The sequence below is a fragment of the Bombyx mandarina genome, chromosome 12 (assembly GCF_030267445.1).
Source record: "Bombyx mandarina strain Sakado chromosome 12, ASM3026744v2".
Taxonomy (NCBI): domain Eukaryota; kingdom Metazoa; phylum Arthropoda; class Insecta; order Lepidoptera; family Bombycidae; genus Bombyx; species Bombyx mandarina.
This window is the reverse complement of record NC_143219.1, coordinates 14,747,634-14,763,835: the sequence shown is the minus strand read 5'-3', so window position 1 is coordinate 14,763,835 and position 16,202 is coordinate 14,747,634. Positions and strand designations below refer to the sequence as shown.

Here is a 16,202-nt window from a genome sequence, read left to right as displayed (position 1 = left end):
AAATGATAATATGGAGTGAAATGAAATGAAAATGATTAATTTGAGACGTTAATCAACTGGGATGAAATTAAATGAAATGAGATGATATGGAATGAAATATAATCTTAGTAAAATGGTGGTCATTTACTAAGATTTTTTCAGTGGACTTTTTGGAAGATCCCGAAAAGTTGCGTCCAGCGGCTTTGTTTCATTTTCCCACATTTGTGCACTTTCACAGATATTAAACAGTTAATAAACCACCGTTATTACACATTTAAACCTAAAGAAACACTAAATAGACAAAATAAAACAAATCACACAATTTCCCTCCTCGCGTTCCCGCCGAAAAGTCTTGTTTTCCTTTTTTTTTTAAGGGATTTTATGACCTGGTAACTGAGACCTTTAAGTTATGTCTTATTTTAATAAATTTATATTCATATTTTTATGAAAAATGATATTATGGAGTGAAATGAAATGAAGATGATTAATTTGAGACATTAATCAACTGGGATGAAATATAATTTCAGTAAAATGGTGGTCAATTACTAAGTTTTTTTCAGTGGACTTTTTGGAGGATCCCGAGAAGTTACGTCCAGTGGCTTTATTTCATTTTCCCACATTTGTGCACTTTCACAGATATTAAACAGTTAATAAACCACCATTATTACACATTTAAACCCGAAGAAACACTAAATAGACAAAATAAAACAAATCACACAACTTCACTCCTCGCGTTCCCGCCAAAAATTCCTTTGTTTTCCTTAATCACACATTAGTCTCAGATTAAAAACCACAAAACTCATAAATAATATAAATAGGAATAATAGCTTAGATTCCTTTAACTGTTTAGAGACGAAAACAACTATTTTGGGCGGGAATCCATTTCTTTTTCATAAAATTTTATTGTATTATGAAGTCGTGGCCTAAATAAAGTACTACTGTAGCGGTGTTCGAATCCCGCCTTCAGATATATACTAATATTTCTAATGAAATAAGTGTAATAATGTGTAATAATTTCTTATAAAAATCAATTTTTTTATTAAAATCTTAAAAAAATAAAAATTATAAAAACCAAGGTTTATATTGTTTGAAGAATGTTAGATAACGGCTATTTAGTTATGGCGGGTAGCCATCATACAGCACAAGATATTTGACAAATGCTTGAATCTAGCTTAAGACATTTTCAAGATAAGCTTCCATATATACCAAGTTCTAAAGAACAACATTCTCATTCCCAATCCTGCGGACCGAATGGTAAACAGTCGACGTCGCCCAAAACAAGTCATTTCGGATCCTCCCGATCCACTGACGGCGCTTTTAGGCACCTCAAGCACCGGTCATCGTTCTCGTCGATCCCGTCGCTTGCGATGAAGGGCTCGACGAGTAAATTAGCCCACAGACACAGCCCACTGAGTTTCTCGCTGGATTTTCTCAGTGGGTCGCGTTTCCGATCCGGTGGTAGATTCAGCGAAGCACTGCTCTTACTAGGGTTTGTGTTAGCAACAACGGCAGGTTTGAGTCCCGTTGAGCTTACCTACACGCCCGGTGACCTGATATGATCTTTCAAGACCATCAGCTAACGGAGGAAAAAAAAACATTCGGTGTTCGGACCGTCGGTCTACAGAGCAATATCACCCGCTCGGTGGAAGATCTTCCTTTCGTCGTTAACTCCCACAAAGTCTTCGTCTTCTACAATTCATTCTATTATAAAAAGTTCAATGTAAATTTAAATTTATAGGGCAAAAATACTTGATCGTAGTTTAAAATAAATAACGACATACAGAAGAAAACATTTAATTGCAAAATAATAGTAATATCTTTTTTCTTTAATAAAATTCGTATTACAGAGTATACCAGTAAGTACCTATCTCCTTTTGTGTATAAATAAATCTCACTTATAACATAACCAAAAAATAATACAACGCAGACTCGGAGGCCGCGCGCGCTAGGAGTCGATGTCAGCTTCGTGCTGGCTCGAGAAGTAGCTGACGAGGCCGCCGAACTCCCCGCCGTCCGGGTCCGGCGGCGCGGCCCGGACCGGCGCGCCGTACTCCGGCACGAAGCCGCGCGGCAGCGGCCCCGGCGCGTACGGCCCGTACGGTCCGTACTGCGGCGCGTACGGGCCCAGCGGGTGTCGCGGTCGCCGGTCCTTGTTCTCCGTATGTTTTATCTTAGGATGCCGCAGCGGCTCCGGCGTTGGTCCGGGCGAGGCCGGCGCCGGTGATCCCACTGGAGACCGATACTCCGGTTCGGTTTTAACTTCGGCTTTTATCCGAATGAAGGGATCAACGACTGGCGCGGCAGGAGAGGGGGCCCCGAGCGTGGCGGGCGGCGGCGTAGGTCCGGCGCTTTTAGACGCTTCCGATCCAGGGGTCGAGGGTCTAGGCCCCGCGGAGGGACTCCTCGATTTTGTGGTCTGCATGCTTTGATTCGCGGGTGACACGCTGAGTCTCGCCGGATTGAATCCAGGTCCGTGCGGTGACGGGACTGGTGGAATGCGCGATTCCAAATGATGGGGTGGAATGCGGGAATCCATTGCGTGCAGCGACACGCGTGAGTTCATTGAATGCGGAGAAACGCGAGAGTCTAAGTGATGCGGTGGAACCCGCGAGTCTAGCGGATGGAGCGGTATGGATGGCGCGTGGTGCGGCGGCGCGCGAGATTCTGGGGCACTGTGTGTCGGTAGCGGTGCTTCTGGAGTTTGATGTGAGGTGCCGCGGGCGTCTGGAGCGTGAAGTGGAGGAACCTGTGATTCAGGTATATGATGTGAGGAAACTCTTGATGAATCTGGAGCGTGATGTGCAGGTATTCTTGAGTCTGGAGGGTGATGTGGAGGTATTCCTGAGTCTGGAGCGTGATGTGGGGGTATTCTTGAGTCTAGGGCGTGATGTGCTAGTATCCGTGTATCAGGGACGTGATGTGGAGGTATTCGTGTATCGGGCCCATGCTGTACAGGCAAACGAGATTCTGGGTCATGATGTGGAGGTAATCTTAAGTCAGCACCATGTTGTGAAGGCACTCGTTCCTCCGAGCCAAGATGTGGAGGTATACGTAGGTCTGGTCCATGATGAGGAGCTCGCACGTCTGGAGCGTGTTGTGCAGGTACACGAGTATCTGGACCGTGATGTGGCGGTACTCTGGCATCAGAACTAAGATGCGGAGGCAAACGTACATCTAGACCCAGGTGCTGATTCACTCGTGCATCTGATGCATGTTGTGGAGGAACACGAGCGTCCGGCCCGTGGTGCGGAGGTCCATGTACTTCATGACCGTGATGTGGACGTACGCGCACTTCCAGACCAAGGGTAGGAGGACGTCGCATTTCGGGCCCATGATTAGGGGGACCTCTCATTTCGGGTCCATGATTAGGGGGACCCCTCATTTCGGGTCCATGATTAAGGGGACCTCTCATTTCAGGCCTATGGTTAGGAGGACCTCTCATTTCAGGCCCATGGTTAGGAGGACCTCTCATTTCAGGCCCATGGTTAGGGGGACCTCTCATTTCAGGCCCATGGTTAGGGGGACCTCTCATTTCAGGCCCATGGTTAGAGGGACCTCTCATTTCAGGCCCGTGGTTGGGGAGACCTCTCATTTCAGGCCCATGGTTAGGGGGACCTCTCATTTCGGGCCCATGATTAGGGGGACTTCTCATTTCGGGTCCATGATTAGGTGGACTTCTCATTTCAGGTCCATGATTAAGGGGACCTCTCATTTCAGGCCCATGGTTAGGGGGACCTCTCATTTCAGGCCCATGGTTAGAGGGACCTCTCATTTCAGGCCCGTGGTTAGGGAGACCTCTCATTTCAGGCCCGTGGTTAGGAGGACCTCTCATTTCGGGCCCGTGATTAGAGGGACTTCTCATTTCGGGTCCATGAGTAAGTGGACCTCTCATTTCGGGTCCATGATTAAGGGGACCGCGCATTTCGGGTCCATGGTTAGGGGGACCGCGCATTTCGGGTCCATGGTTGGGTAGGGCTCGCATTTCGGGGCCATGATGTGGAGGTCCACGCGCTTCCGGGCCTCGATGTGGAGGTCCGTGTAAATCTGGACCACGATGTGGTGATCCGCGTAGTTCTGAAGCATGATTTGGAGGAACGCGGGTATCTGAAGAATGATGCGGCGGGACTCGAGATTCCAAATTGTGCGATGGAGCTCGGACATCGAGCGGTCGCGGCGGCATCGGGTGCGGGGGGCCGCGCGCGTAGTTGAGGGGCCCGGGGGGCGGCAGGTAGGCGGGGGGCGCGGGGCCCGGGTAGTAGCGCGGCGGGAAGCGTGCGGCGCCCTGCATGTACACCGCGCCCTGCCCGCGCGGACCGTACGCGGGACCGCCGCCTCCGTACATCATCTGGTTCCTGCACACAACCGTCAAATGTTATCTTATTTTTGTTACTGCCCTTGTAGACAGATGAGCATACGGCCCACCTGATGGTGAGTGGTTACCGTCGCCCATGGACTTCAGCAATGCCAGGAGCAGAGCCAAGCCGTTGCCTACCGCTTAATACTCTCCACAAGCCTCGTTTGAAGAAGGACATGTCATAGCGCTCGGGAAACACCGTGGAGGGGAGCTCATTCCATAGCCGAATGGTACGTGGCAAAAAAGACCTCTGGAAACGCACAGTGGATGAACACAGCGGTTCCAGATAATGTGGTTAAACTCTGCTCCGATGGCAGGAGGTGCGGTGATAAAAAGGAGATCTTTTTACTTTTCGAAACGAGATTTTATGTATTTAATGTCTCAAAAAAAAGTAACTTAAAAGGCGAGAAAGAGAGAGAGATAGCAATACGTGTTCTCGTTTTTTTTTTAAATAGATCATGTACAACATCTCAGTGTCATTAAAATATTACCTAAACTGGTTTATCATATGCGGCATTCTCGTAATAACACTGGGCTCTTCAGACACCGGCTTGAACGGCTGCGGGGAGCCGGCCACCGACAATGTACCTGTAATTATGTTAAAGTAATTTACTACAACGCGGTGTTACGAAGCTGCACGACCTACCTACATAGATCAGCTTATAAATTGTAAAAGTGCACGTCATCTATTGATTTGACAAATCAATTTAATTCCAATCATTCTGGCTCTATAGTCCGCATTTCCTTTGCCGGACGTTTTTTTTTATGCGTCAGAGCGGCGATGACGAATTTTCTTTTTTGAGGGAGAAAAAGGACGTGCTTGTGTTAAGAAAGCTTAAGGGTTGTTTTTCGTAACAGGAGGCATATAGAGAGACAACATGAAGGACAATTGAGATGAATCAATGAACTAAAGAGAATCGTCCAGGTAACAATTCTCTGCCCGTCATTTTGTTTCGTGTTGAAGTTAGTTTTCTGTAGAGACAACATCTCAGTCCCTACGGACATATATATTTTCAGTAAATAATTGTAGTTGTATCATAATTTGAAGATGTCCCAACTACTGGGATGTGAAATCATTTGAGTTTATTCAATTAAATGATTTCACATATTGACACTATTACTTTTATTACCTGGACATGATCATTTAAATTTCAGCAAGCCGTCAATTTTTTTTTTATCGTCTGGATGGGTGGACGACCACACAGCCCATCTGGTGTTAAGTGGTTACTGGAGCCCATAGATATTTACAATGGACACCACCCACCTTGTGATATAAGTTCTAAGGTCTTAAGTATAGTTACAACGGCTGCTCCACCCCTCAAACCGAAACGCATTACTGCTTCACGGCAGAAACGGGCAGGGCGGTGGTACCTACCCGCGCGGACTCACAAGAGGTCCTACCGCCAGTATATAGTGTTAAATTCTGGTGGGACGTCTCGTAACGTCCTTAATTTGATCGCTTATTCTTATTAGTTCCATGGACATCACCGCGAGGTTACCTTCGGACAGCGAGGGGTGCGCGTGCAGCGGCGCGGGGCGCTCCTCGGCCGACAGCAAGCCCCGCAACTCCGCGCGGACCTGTCGGACCAGATGTCGTTGTCTGTCTCACACGGGGACACAACAGTGGGGCAGAATAGTAGGACAGAACGGTTTGGAGGGACAGCATCGTCTAAACATAGGATCGTTATGTCTGTCTCACACGGGGACACAACAGTGGGGCAGAATAGTAGGACAGAACGGTTTGGAGGGACAGCATCGTCTAAACATAGGATCGTTATGTCTGTCTCACACGGGGACACAACAGTGGGGCAGAATAGTAGGACAGAACGGTTTGGAGGGACAGCATCGTCTAAACATAGGATCGTTATGTCTGTCTCACACGGGGACACAACAGTGAGGCGAAAAGTTTGCCGTCGTACAATCGAGACAAAATCGCACAGTCACGACTTGCAGTGTCGAGTAACCGAACTTATTTGTGTGTATTAAAAAAAAAGGTATCGAATTCTCCACACTGCGCCACGTACAATCGCTAGACGGCGTTGCCAGTAATTTAGAAAAAGGTTTAAATTAATGGAAATGAAATATTCTGGCGTTACAAGAATAGTAGGACTGAACGGTTTGGAAGAACAGTATCGTCTAAACATAGGATTAGGATAGTCGGGACGCGTATTGTACCCTTCCCGTGTACATTATGAGGCAGTACTGCCTGAATAATGTAAATAATATTAAAATTATATTAATATAAGAAAAACCTAATTTCTTAATTAACTTTTTAAACTTTAATGTTTACTTTTTAACTTTTTAATAAATAAATTAAAAAAAAAAAAAAAAACCGTTAATGTATGTTCAAATTGTTTGTAATTAAGTATTTTGTGTGAAATAAAGAAAGCTTTATTATTATTATACTGCCTTGAAACACGCACGGATTTGTTGCGCTAAGTCCCTTTCCAAACTGGTGTTCAATGCCAGGCGCGTGTCCTTCAATCGCGCACGGGTTTTGTAATTAGCACACGCGCAATTGAACGCCACAAGTCCGTGTTTATTTTGCGTACACGGGAAAAGAAATACGCTTTCGGGACGATCCAAGTGAAGCGATGGAACTTCGCACATGACAACGCCAATATTTTCGCCGTTTACTAAAAATTGCTGTAGAAACACGCGCGCGCTGTGTCCTGCTCTTTAGACGTCCCTGTCCTTTTTTTCCCTACCTATGCTGATAACCTTGAGAGGCTATTTCAGCTTCACCCTAACGTGTGCAGATGAGCTCACGGAGTTCAAACCGGAGTGTTGCTAACACTGATCTTAGCAAGAGCAGTGCTTCGCAGAATCTACCACCGGATCGGAAACGCGACCCACTGAGAAGATCCGGCGAGAAACTCTTGCGTCACACGAGTCCACCCACAAGACAGAAAAGCGAGAAAGGTGATGAGGGAAGCAAACTGTCTCGAAAAAATAGACCGGTGGGCTATTAACTGTTCCGTCTTGGTTACTGTCAATACAGTACTGTTCTGCCCCCGTGTGTAGGGGGTGTTGGGGGGGCGTACCTGCAGGCGCGGCGGGGCGGGCGGGCGCGGGGCGGGCGCGGCGCCGTACGGGCCCATGCGCTGCACGTCGGGCGCGCCGGGCCCGACCTGCATCCCGTATCCCATGCTCATTTGATTCTCCTTCTTTAGCCTTTTACTTTCTTGTAGAGCTAGTTTCGCTTGTTTCTTCTCTTCCCTCTCCTTGGCTTTTTGTTCTTTCAGTTTCTCTTTTTCTTCTCTCTTCTGTAACCTCTCGAGTCGTTTCGCTTCTTTCTCGGCCTGTTTCGCTTCGCGTTCTTGTCGCTTCCTCTCGCGTTCAATCTGTATTAGAAATATTTCCATGCACTATACACATTGCGGTAACGTCGGCCCTCGGCCAGTCGGTGGTTGACGCGAAAGGTTAGCGTACCACTAACAATTAATTTCAGAATAGTCTAGAGTATTACATATTTCTACTCTATCAACAGTAGAAATAAATAATAGAGATATTACATATGATATTAAGACTTACTTGATTCGGTCGAAGCGGTGTTCCGTCTTGGCCGAGCTCTGTAACGTAAATACGATATTACATAGACGATCTCATTCACACTAGAAATACGAGACAGACATGCGGCACGGCATCACCATCATCATCTTAACATTTTCCTGCCACTCAGTTATTGGTACCGCTTTGAACGATGACTGTTACTATGATATGGTTTAGCTATGAACTCTTTCATCGGGTTGCGCACAATGCATAAGGTGACGTATATGACATAGCGAAACTGTATACACGAGTCAGTACCCGTCATCCGTCCGGCTAGACCACGGCTGTCTACAGAAGGCACGACTACCTCGCGGCATAAATAGACCGATAAATAGAATAAATAGAAATAGAATGAGTGAACCTTTGATCTTAACGCCGACGAGCTTGGCGAGCGCCTCGTCCGTGTGTGCGTCCGCCGCCGCGCCGCGCCCCCGCCGCCCGCGCCCCGCGCCCCTGCGCCGCACAACACTTAGTACGTACATAAAGAGTCGATAGTAATAATATTTAGATTCTTGTGTCCACTGAAAATTAGCTTTAAACCAATAGATCAATTATATATCATCGTGGCCCAAAGGATAAGACGTCCGGTGCATTCGTATGTAACGATGCACCGGTGTTCGAATCCCGCAGGCGGGTACCAATTTTTCATATGAAATACGTACATAACAAATGTTCACGATTGACTTCCACGGTGAAGGAATAACATCGTGTAATAAAATCATACCCGCAAAATTATAATTTGCGTAATTACTGGTGGTAGGACCTCTTGTGAGTACGCACGGGTAGGTTCCACCACCCTGCCTATTTCTGCCGTGAAGCAGTAATGCGTTTCGGTTTGAAGGGTGGGGCAGCCGTTGTAAATATACTGAGACCTTAGAACTTATATCTCAAGGTGGGTGGCGCATTTACGTTGTAGATGTCTATGGGCTCCAGTAACCACTTAACACCAGGTGGACTGTAAGCTCGTCCACCCATCTAAGCAAAAAATATATATATATATATATATGTCGGCACAAGGTCAGTATTTAATTAACTAAAACTAGTTAACTGTTTCCTTAATATTACGCATGTCAACATAATATGTTTAAGACGGTATTCAAGAAAATTCATGGCTAAGCTACCCCCACTTTCTACTGTAAATACGAGTGACTATTGTCGCACAAATACATTCTAGCAAATCATTTTAGAAACACCATGAAAACTACCTCTCCGTCATATATTATAATGTTCTAAAGAACAAAGTCTTTGAAACTTTTGACGGAGATAGAAACTCAATGCTATGTCTCTTTCCAGTAGAGCAAATAATGTCATCGATCGCTATAGTGCGCTCTCTGTCTGGTATGCAATTAAACGTCTTCTAAACAGAATATCTTGCACAGGCTTTTTTTTTTTTTTTTTTTTTTTTTTTTTTTTTTTTTTTTTTTTTTTTTTTTTTTTTTTTTTTTTTTTTTTTTTTTTTATTGCTTAGATGAGTGGACGAGCTCACAGCCCACCTGGTGTTAAGTGGTTACTGGAGCCCATAGACATCTACAACGTAAATGCGCCACCCACCTTGAGATATAAGTTCTAAGGTCTCAAGTATAGTTACAACGGCTGCCCCACCCTTCAAACCGAAACGCATTACTGCTTCACGGCAGAAATAGGCAGGGTGGTGGTACCTACCCGTGCGGACTCACAAGAGGTCCTACCACCAGTAATTACGCAAATTATAATTTTGCGGGTTTCATTTCTATTACACGATGTTATTCCTTCACCGTGGAAATCAATCGTGAACATTTGTTGAGTACGTATTTCATTACAAAAATTGGTACCCGCCAGCGGGATTCGAACACCGATGCATCGCTAAACACGAATGTACCGGACGTCTTATCCGTTAGGCCACGACGACTTCAGGCTTTGATGGAGTATGATCCTACTTACTGGTGGTAGGACCTCTTGTGAGTCCGCACGGGTAGATACCACCACCCCGCTTATTTCTGCCGTGAAACAGTAACGCGTTTCGGTTTGAAGGGTGGGGCAGCCGTTGTAACTATACTTGAGACCTTCGAACTTATATCTCAAGGTGGGTGACACATTTACGTTGTAGATGTCCATGGGCTCCAGTAACCACTTAACACCAGGTGGGCTGTGAGCACGTCCACCCAAGTAAGCAGTAAAAAAAAAAATATCCGTCGGACTCATTTCGGTTTGACGTGTCTCGTAGGGGTCATCGAGTTACACGTAGTTGCCGGTGACGTCATCCGCGTCATATTTACAGTCCGTTGTGACGTCATTGAGTTGGTTGTGTACCTGGAACCGCGCGCGCCCCGCCCCCCGCGCCCCCGCGCCGCCCGCACCCCGCCCGCCAGCTGCGCGCCTGTGGACAACACCGTTACAACATGACTTAATACCTAACTTGACTAAATAAAAGTTGTAACTAATTTAAATGTTTACACAAAAGATAAAGCAATGAGATTGAGACTCGGTCAGACTTTTATCCTTTAACTAGAATAGAATAGAATTTCGTATGGCAATATCCAATAGAGTATAACTTGCGTAAGTATATCTAGTATTTGTAGGAGAATGGCTTTAAAAAAAATTTTTTAAAAGCGAGTTGGTTCATTGGCTAAGCTATATCTCGTGTAAGCGGAGGCCCATGGTCAGCACTGGGACAGTAAAAGACAGATTTACTTTGATAATATTAGTTTGGAATACTAGTAGTGCAATTACAAAACTGTATTGATCACAATCAGTTTTCTAATAGATTAGATTTAGATGAAGTTGAATAATGGAAAACTTGAAACATTACTTATTACAATTATTTCAGTGACGAAGCTAAATTTGAACTAAAACCAAGTTCGTTGGCTGCACGGCGGAAGCTAACATGACAATATATCGACGGGAGGAAGCGGAACTGTCGTAACCTGCATCTTGGGTTTAAATCACTTTTCACAATATTCGGGTATACAAAAATAAAATACCGCTTCTAATGGTCTAGGTCTTGTTTTCCTGTGATTAAATTTTTCATCTTTTTTTTATTACTTTTAGAAATCTATACGCATTGCTGTTCGTTAGTCTCGCTAAAACTCGAGAACGGCTGGACCGATTTGGCTAAATTTTATCTTGAATTATTTGTGGAAGTCCAGAGAAGGTTTAAAAGATAGATAAATATGAAAATGCTCGGAATTAAATAAAAAAAAATTCCCTTTGATGTGTCCCCCGTCGGACGGATTCCTTTTGTTTGTTTTAAGTTTATTTTATACAAAAGTTTAGGTCTTTTATTTTTCGATTGAGGCACTACGAAGTCTGCCGGGTCAGCTAGCATAATATTAATTATGAATTGTTGAAATAGTTTTATGACTCTAGTGTAAACTTGAGTTTTTCAAATTACGACAATTTTCGGCTTTCTTCTGTCGATATAAAAATGCCACAGAATGCTACGTAGGTTTCCGGTATCTAGTGTCGCTCGCAACATCGCAACGGTTGCAACTCACTGAGGTGGTTCTGTAGCTCCTCGGCCTTGGCCTTGGCGACGTGGTCGGGCAGCTTCTCGATGGGCACGACGGCAGTCTTGTGGATGAGGTCGGCCAGCGCCCTCTGCTTGCGGGAGTCGTCCCCGGAGTCCGACGACGCCTCCGAGTCCTCCAGCTTGAACTCGTCCGAGCTATCCGGCATGTGCTTGCCGCTCGACTTGTGCATCTCCTGGGTCGTGTTACACAACTTTATATTACAATTTTGTTTTTGTTTAAACATACCGGAGTCTATGGACAGCAATTTGAGGGACGAAGTTTACATTTATCTTATTAAACATTTGGATAACAACGCAAAGCTTAATAGATAATGCAGCAAACATGATGATGCGTCCGGCTTAATCGAGTTCATACAACTCAAAAAGGTCACGAGATGTCAGTTGATTAAAATACGCATATAAACACTCCGTCAACGCCGCTCTGCTTGTGTCGGCACATCAAACAGTTTCTTTTTGTATTTGTAGTAAAAGTGAAATTTAGTATCTACAATTATCTGTAATGAGTTAAGGCTTGTTTTGAGTTTTTGAGCCTTGTTCCTAGTAAAATAGTTTTTTTTTTCGTATTGTTTGAAATGAATTTAATGTCTGCTGAATTTAACGGCTTTACGGTACGTCGATCCAGCTATCATCAAACAGTTAAAAAAATAAAAAAATTGTATCAAATTGCTAATAACGACTTTTTTTCATGTTAACTTGATCGTATATGTTGAAAGCATTGTCGAGACACTATGAGCTCGTTTCGGCTCGATATATTTAGTACTAGCGACCCGCCCTCGCTTCGCTTCGGAAACATTAAAACACACATGAAACAAAAAAAATATATATAAAAAAAAAAAAAAAAAAGTAGTATATGTTCATCAGGGACAATGTCGGCTTCTAATGGAAAAAGAATTTTTCAAATCGGTCCAGTAGTTTCGGAGCCTATTCGAAACAAACAAACAAACAAATCTTTCCTCTTTATAATATTAGTATAGACAATGAGGGCGAGGCTGACCTCCTCGGACTCTGTGTTGGGCATCTCTGTGTAGTCGATCTTGCGGTGCCGCGTGCGTGCGGCGGGCGCGCCCGGCTCGTGGTCGGACAGGCCGCCGTACAGCACGCGCGCCGAGCCCCGGCCGCCGCTGCCGCGCCGCTTGCGACTCTTGCCGCCCCTCGAGCGGTCGCGACGCTTCTCTTTCGATCTGGAACAATCAACATAATGTACTGAGCTGTAACAATGATACCACTAGCGCCACCAGCCTGATGACAACCCTCCTACGGTACCTTCGGTTTTTCGAGAGAATGAAGAGGACGTTTTAATGTATTGACTTAGTGAAAGCTTCAAACTGACGTACGGAATATTTACTTATGGTCATAAAATAACATTTTTTTTTCCTACCTATGCTGATAGCCTTGAGAGGCTATTTCAGCTTCGCCTTAATATGTATGTGAGCTCACGGGGCACTGGCCCTAGCAAGTCGTACTTCGCAGAATCTACCACCGGATCGGAAGCGCGACCCACTGAGAAGATCCGGCGAGAAACTCAGTGGGCTGTGTCTGAGGGTTAATTCACTCGTCGAGTTATGAGTCATTTGTACTTACCTGCAAATTGTACATTATGTCGAAGAGAAGTGTGTTTTTATGCATTCGTTCTCTGAATTTCTTTAGTGACACAGTGGCTACTCCTTTGTTTTGTATCAAAACGGCAGAATTTATTCAAAATAATATTTGCACGTGTTTTTATAAACAATGTGTTAAATTTTTTCACTGAAATGAGAATAGATCCCGAAAAGTTACAAAGTGTTTATTTCTGCCGTTCTCGTTAACCTGCTGCGGATTAGTGATTTTTTCTTTCATTTTTATCACTGGGTTAGTGACAAAATGACAAAATTAAATATACTATCACTATGCCCGTCCATAAGGCTCGTGAGTGGAAGAGAGAGCGAAATACTCGCTTCACCGCTCCGATTTTTTATGACCCAAACTGCACGGACAACATAATTCTACTATAGTGTTTTTATAAAGGAAGATATATAGATGTTCACTAGTCTCGGAACACAGAGAGAGCGCGTACTTTTTCTTAGCCTTCCACTCCTTGTGCTCGGCGGCCTCACTGGAGCTGTCCGTGAACACGCCCTTCTTCTTCTTCTTCTTCACTTCGGGAGAAGACTCCACCAGTTTCGGACGTTCTGGAAACGTTCACATGCAAACTTATTTTTTTAATATTTTTTTATTGCTTAGATTGGTGGATGAGCCCACCTGGTGTTAAGTGGTTACTGGAGCCCATAGACATCTACAACCGTAAATGCGCCACCCGCCTTGAGATATAAGTCTCTCTCTTATAGGTCTCAGTATAGTTACAACGACTGCCCCACCATTCAATTCTCCCTTCTCATTCTCCTGGCCTTCTCCCAGTCACCTGGGGTCGGGGCAACATGTTTTCTCCTTGTGTGTAAAATTATTTCCTTATATTATAAGTTAGATTGGTTCTCGTTATTGTGTTGTTTTGTCCAGTAGTGGCAAGGAACATTGTGTACGAACTCAGCACATTTGTCTTGTTTGGTGGTGCGCACATGGCTTATGTTACAAGTCAGATTTTTTTTTACTTGTTGTTACTTATTGTGTATCTTTTTAGCTTTGTAATGTCCATTGTGTGCCTAATAAATAAATAAAATAAATAAATATAAAAAAGATTCGTAGCACCGTTACACAAATTGTAATTATTTGGGAAAATTATCAAAAATCGCCCAAAATATTTTGTGATAACAGTTTATGCAAAAAGTTGATCTTCCGTTTTTAACACCAGGAAATATTTGTCTCGACTCAAGAGTTCCTTAAAAGTCATCGTCATATTTATCCCGTTGAATTTATCAGATTCAGTAAGACTAACCGTCTTACCAGACTACAGTATACAGTAAGTGTGAATGAAGCTTATGAATACCTTTCTTATCAGTTCTACCGGTTCTTCTGATCGGCAGTGAGTCCGACGAACGAGATTCGGTCGACTCCCTCTCGGCCGACGACGATATCTCTTCTGACGAGGATTCCATGCTGTAAACAATCAACATACTGGTGGTAGGACCTCTTGTGAGTCCGCACGGGTAGGTACCACCACCCCGCCTATTTCTGCCGTGAAGCAGTAATGCATTTCGGTCTGAAGAGTGGGGTAGCCGTTGTAACTATACTGAGATCTTAGAACTTATACCTCAAGGTGGGTGGCGCATTTACGTTGTAAATGTTTATGGGCTCCAGTACCCACTTAACATCAGGTGGGCTGTGGGTAGGCAGCGGCTTGGCTCTGCCCCTGGCATTGCTGAAGTCCATGGGCGACGGTAACCACTCACCATCAGGTGGGCCGTATGCTCGTGTATCCATGTTTTATGATCACACTGTCGCTACTTCGAATACAAAAGAACTTAAATGCGACAGTAAGTGGTTACCGTCATCCTAGGGGGAACAGCCAAGCCGGCATCCGGCACTTTTGGTATAGCTTTAGCAAATTCTAAGAATACAATTAACTTAAGAGAGATATACTTGACTCGTTTTACAATGCATAGAGTAACGGAAGTGGTTGTCTGAATTAAAAAAATAGGATATTGAGCCGTAAAAGTATTTCCAATCCTCGGGCCAATTTAAAGTGACCCCACTTCCGTATCGCTCCTGGAGGCCAGCGGGTGTCAACACAGAGCCCTCTCTAAGTACCCGACATCTTTGAAGTCTTCGTCGGTTTCGTCGTCGTCCTCTGAAGGCACGTCGAGCGAGTTCAGCTTCCTCGGCTTGCGGCGCTGTTTCCTCTTCATCTTCTTCGATTCTAAAGGTTTACCCTGGAACAATATTAAAGGTTCACTAACACTCTTCTACTAGTGGTAGAACCTCATCCGCGCGGGTAGGTACCACCACCCTGCTTATTTCTGCCGTAAAGCAGCAATGCGTTTCAGTTTGAAGGGTGTGGGGCAGCCGTTGTAACTATACTTGAGACCTTAGAACTTATACTTCATGGTGGGTGGCGCATTTACGTCGTAAATGTCTATGGGCTCCAGTAACCACTTAACACCAGCTGGGCTGTCAGCTCGTCCACCCATCTAAGCAATAAAAAGAAAACCTGGCACGAAGCGCTGTGGATTTGTTGAGACACGCAAAATAGTTTAGTACTAGCTGACGCGGCAGACTTCGTAGTGCCTCAATCGGTAAATAAAAGACCTAAACTTTTGTATAAAATAAACTTAAAACAAACAAAAGGAATCTGTCCGACGGGGGACACATCAAAGGACAAAAAAAATTGTTTTATTTATTTATTTCCGAGCATTTTCATATTTTTATCTACCTTTTAAACCTTCTCTGGACTTCCACAAATAATTCAAGACCAAAGTTAGCTAAATCGGTCCAGCCGCTCTCGAGTTTAACAGCAATTCATTTTTATATATCGACGCTTGAAAGGCAAACGTGACAAAGAGACAATGCATGAACTTTACAGTAGACTAATTTAAAGTTGAAATTAATTTAAAATATACATGAGAAATACCCGAAAATAATTATATTTTAACGAATCTAGCTGTAGGATTGTAATGATTTTAATAGACATAGAAATATATTTTTTGCCCGCATCGTTATTGCCTATCATCTATGTACAAAGCAGTTATTGTCGCTTAGTCACGTTTGCCTTCCAAGCGTCGATATATAGATTGTTGAGCTCACCTGTTCCACGGCCTCGCGCTCCGCCTTCAGCTTCTCTTCCTCAGCAGCTTCGATGATGGTGGAGATGTCCTTCCCCCGACCCTGGTTCCCGGCGCTCGTGGTCGGCTCCACGTACTCCTCCTGTGCGGAAACCAC

The 16,202-nt window shown here is 44.5% G+C and overlaps 1 protein-coding gene across 4 annotated transcripts in view; it reads right to left on the bottom strand.

Annotated features, from left to right (window-relative positions):
- Nucleotides 1–1,757: 1,757 nt before the first annotated feature.
- The window catches only part of LOC114248787 (uncharacterized), a 28,855-nt gene continuing 14,410 nt past the window's right edge, over nt 1,758–16,202 (bottom strand). For 2 of the 4 annotated variants that reach the window (XM_028182204.2, XM_028182205.2), the window contains exons 13-25: nt 16,068–16,187; nt 15,075–15,196; nt 14,314–14,423; nt 13,447–13,561; nt 12,388–12,574; nt 11,359–11,566; nt 10,175–10,241; nt 8,247–8,353; nt 7,868–7,905; nt 7,378–7,677; nt 5,833–5,911; nt 4,825–4,921; nt 1,758–4,331 (exon numbers count right to left, since the gene is read on the bottom strand). In XM_028182204.2, the coding sequence (XP_028038005.2) occupies nt 1,925–4,331; nt 4,825–4,921; nt 5,833–5,911; nt 7,378–7,677; nt 7,868–7,905; nt 8,247–8,353; nt 10,175–10,241; nt 11,359–11,566; nt 12,388–12,574; nt 13,447–13,561; nt 14,314–14,423; nt 15,075–15,196; nt 16,068–16,187 (3,957 nt within the window). In that variant the 3' untranslated portion in view covers nt 1,758–1,924. The remainder of the gene's footprint in view (nt 4,332–4,824; nt 4,922–5,832; nt 5,912–7,377; nt 7,678–7,867; nt 7,906–8,246; nt 8,354–10,174; nt 10,242–11,358; nt 11,567–12,387; nt 12,575–13,446; nt 13,562–14,313; nt 14,424–15,074; nt 15,197–16,067; nt 16,188–16,202) is intronic. The other 2 variants (XM_028182206.2, XM_089732135.1) reach the window with 1 other exon arrangement.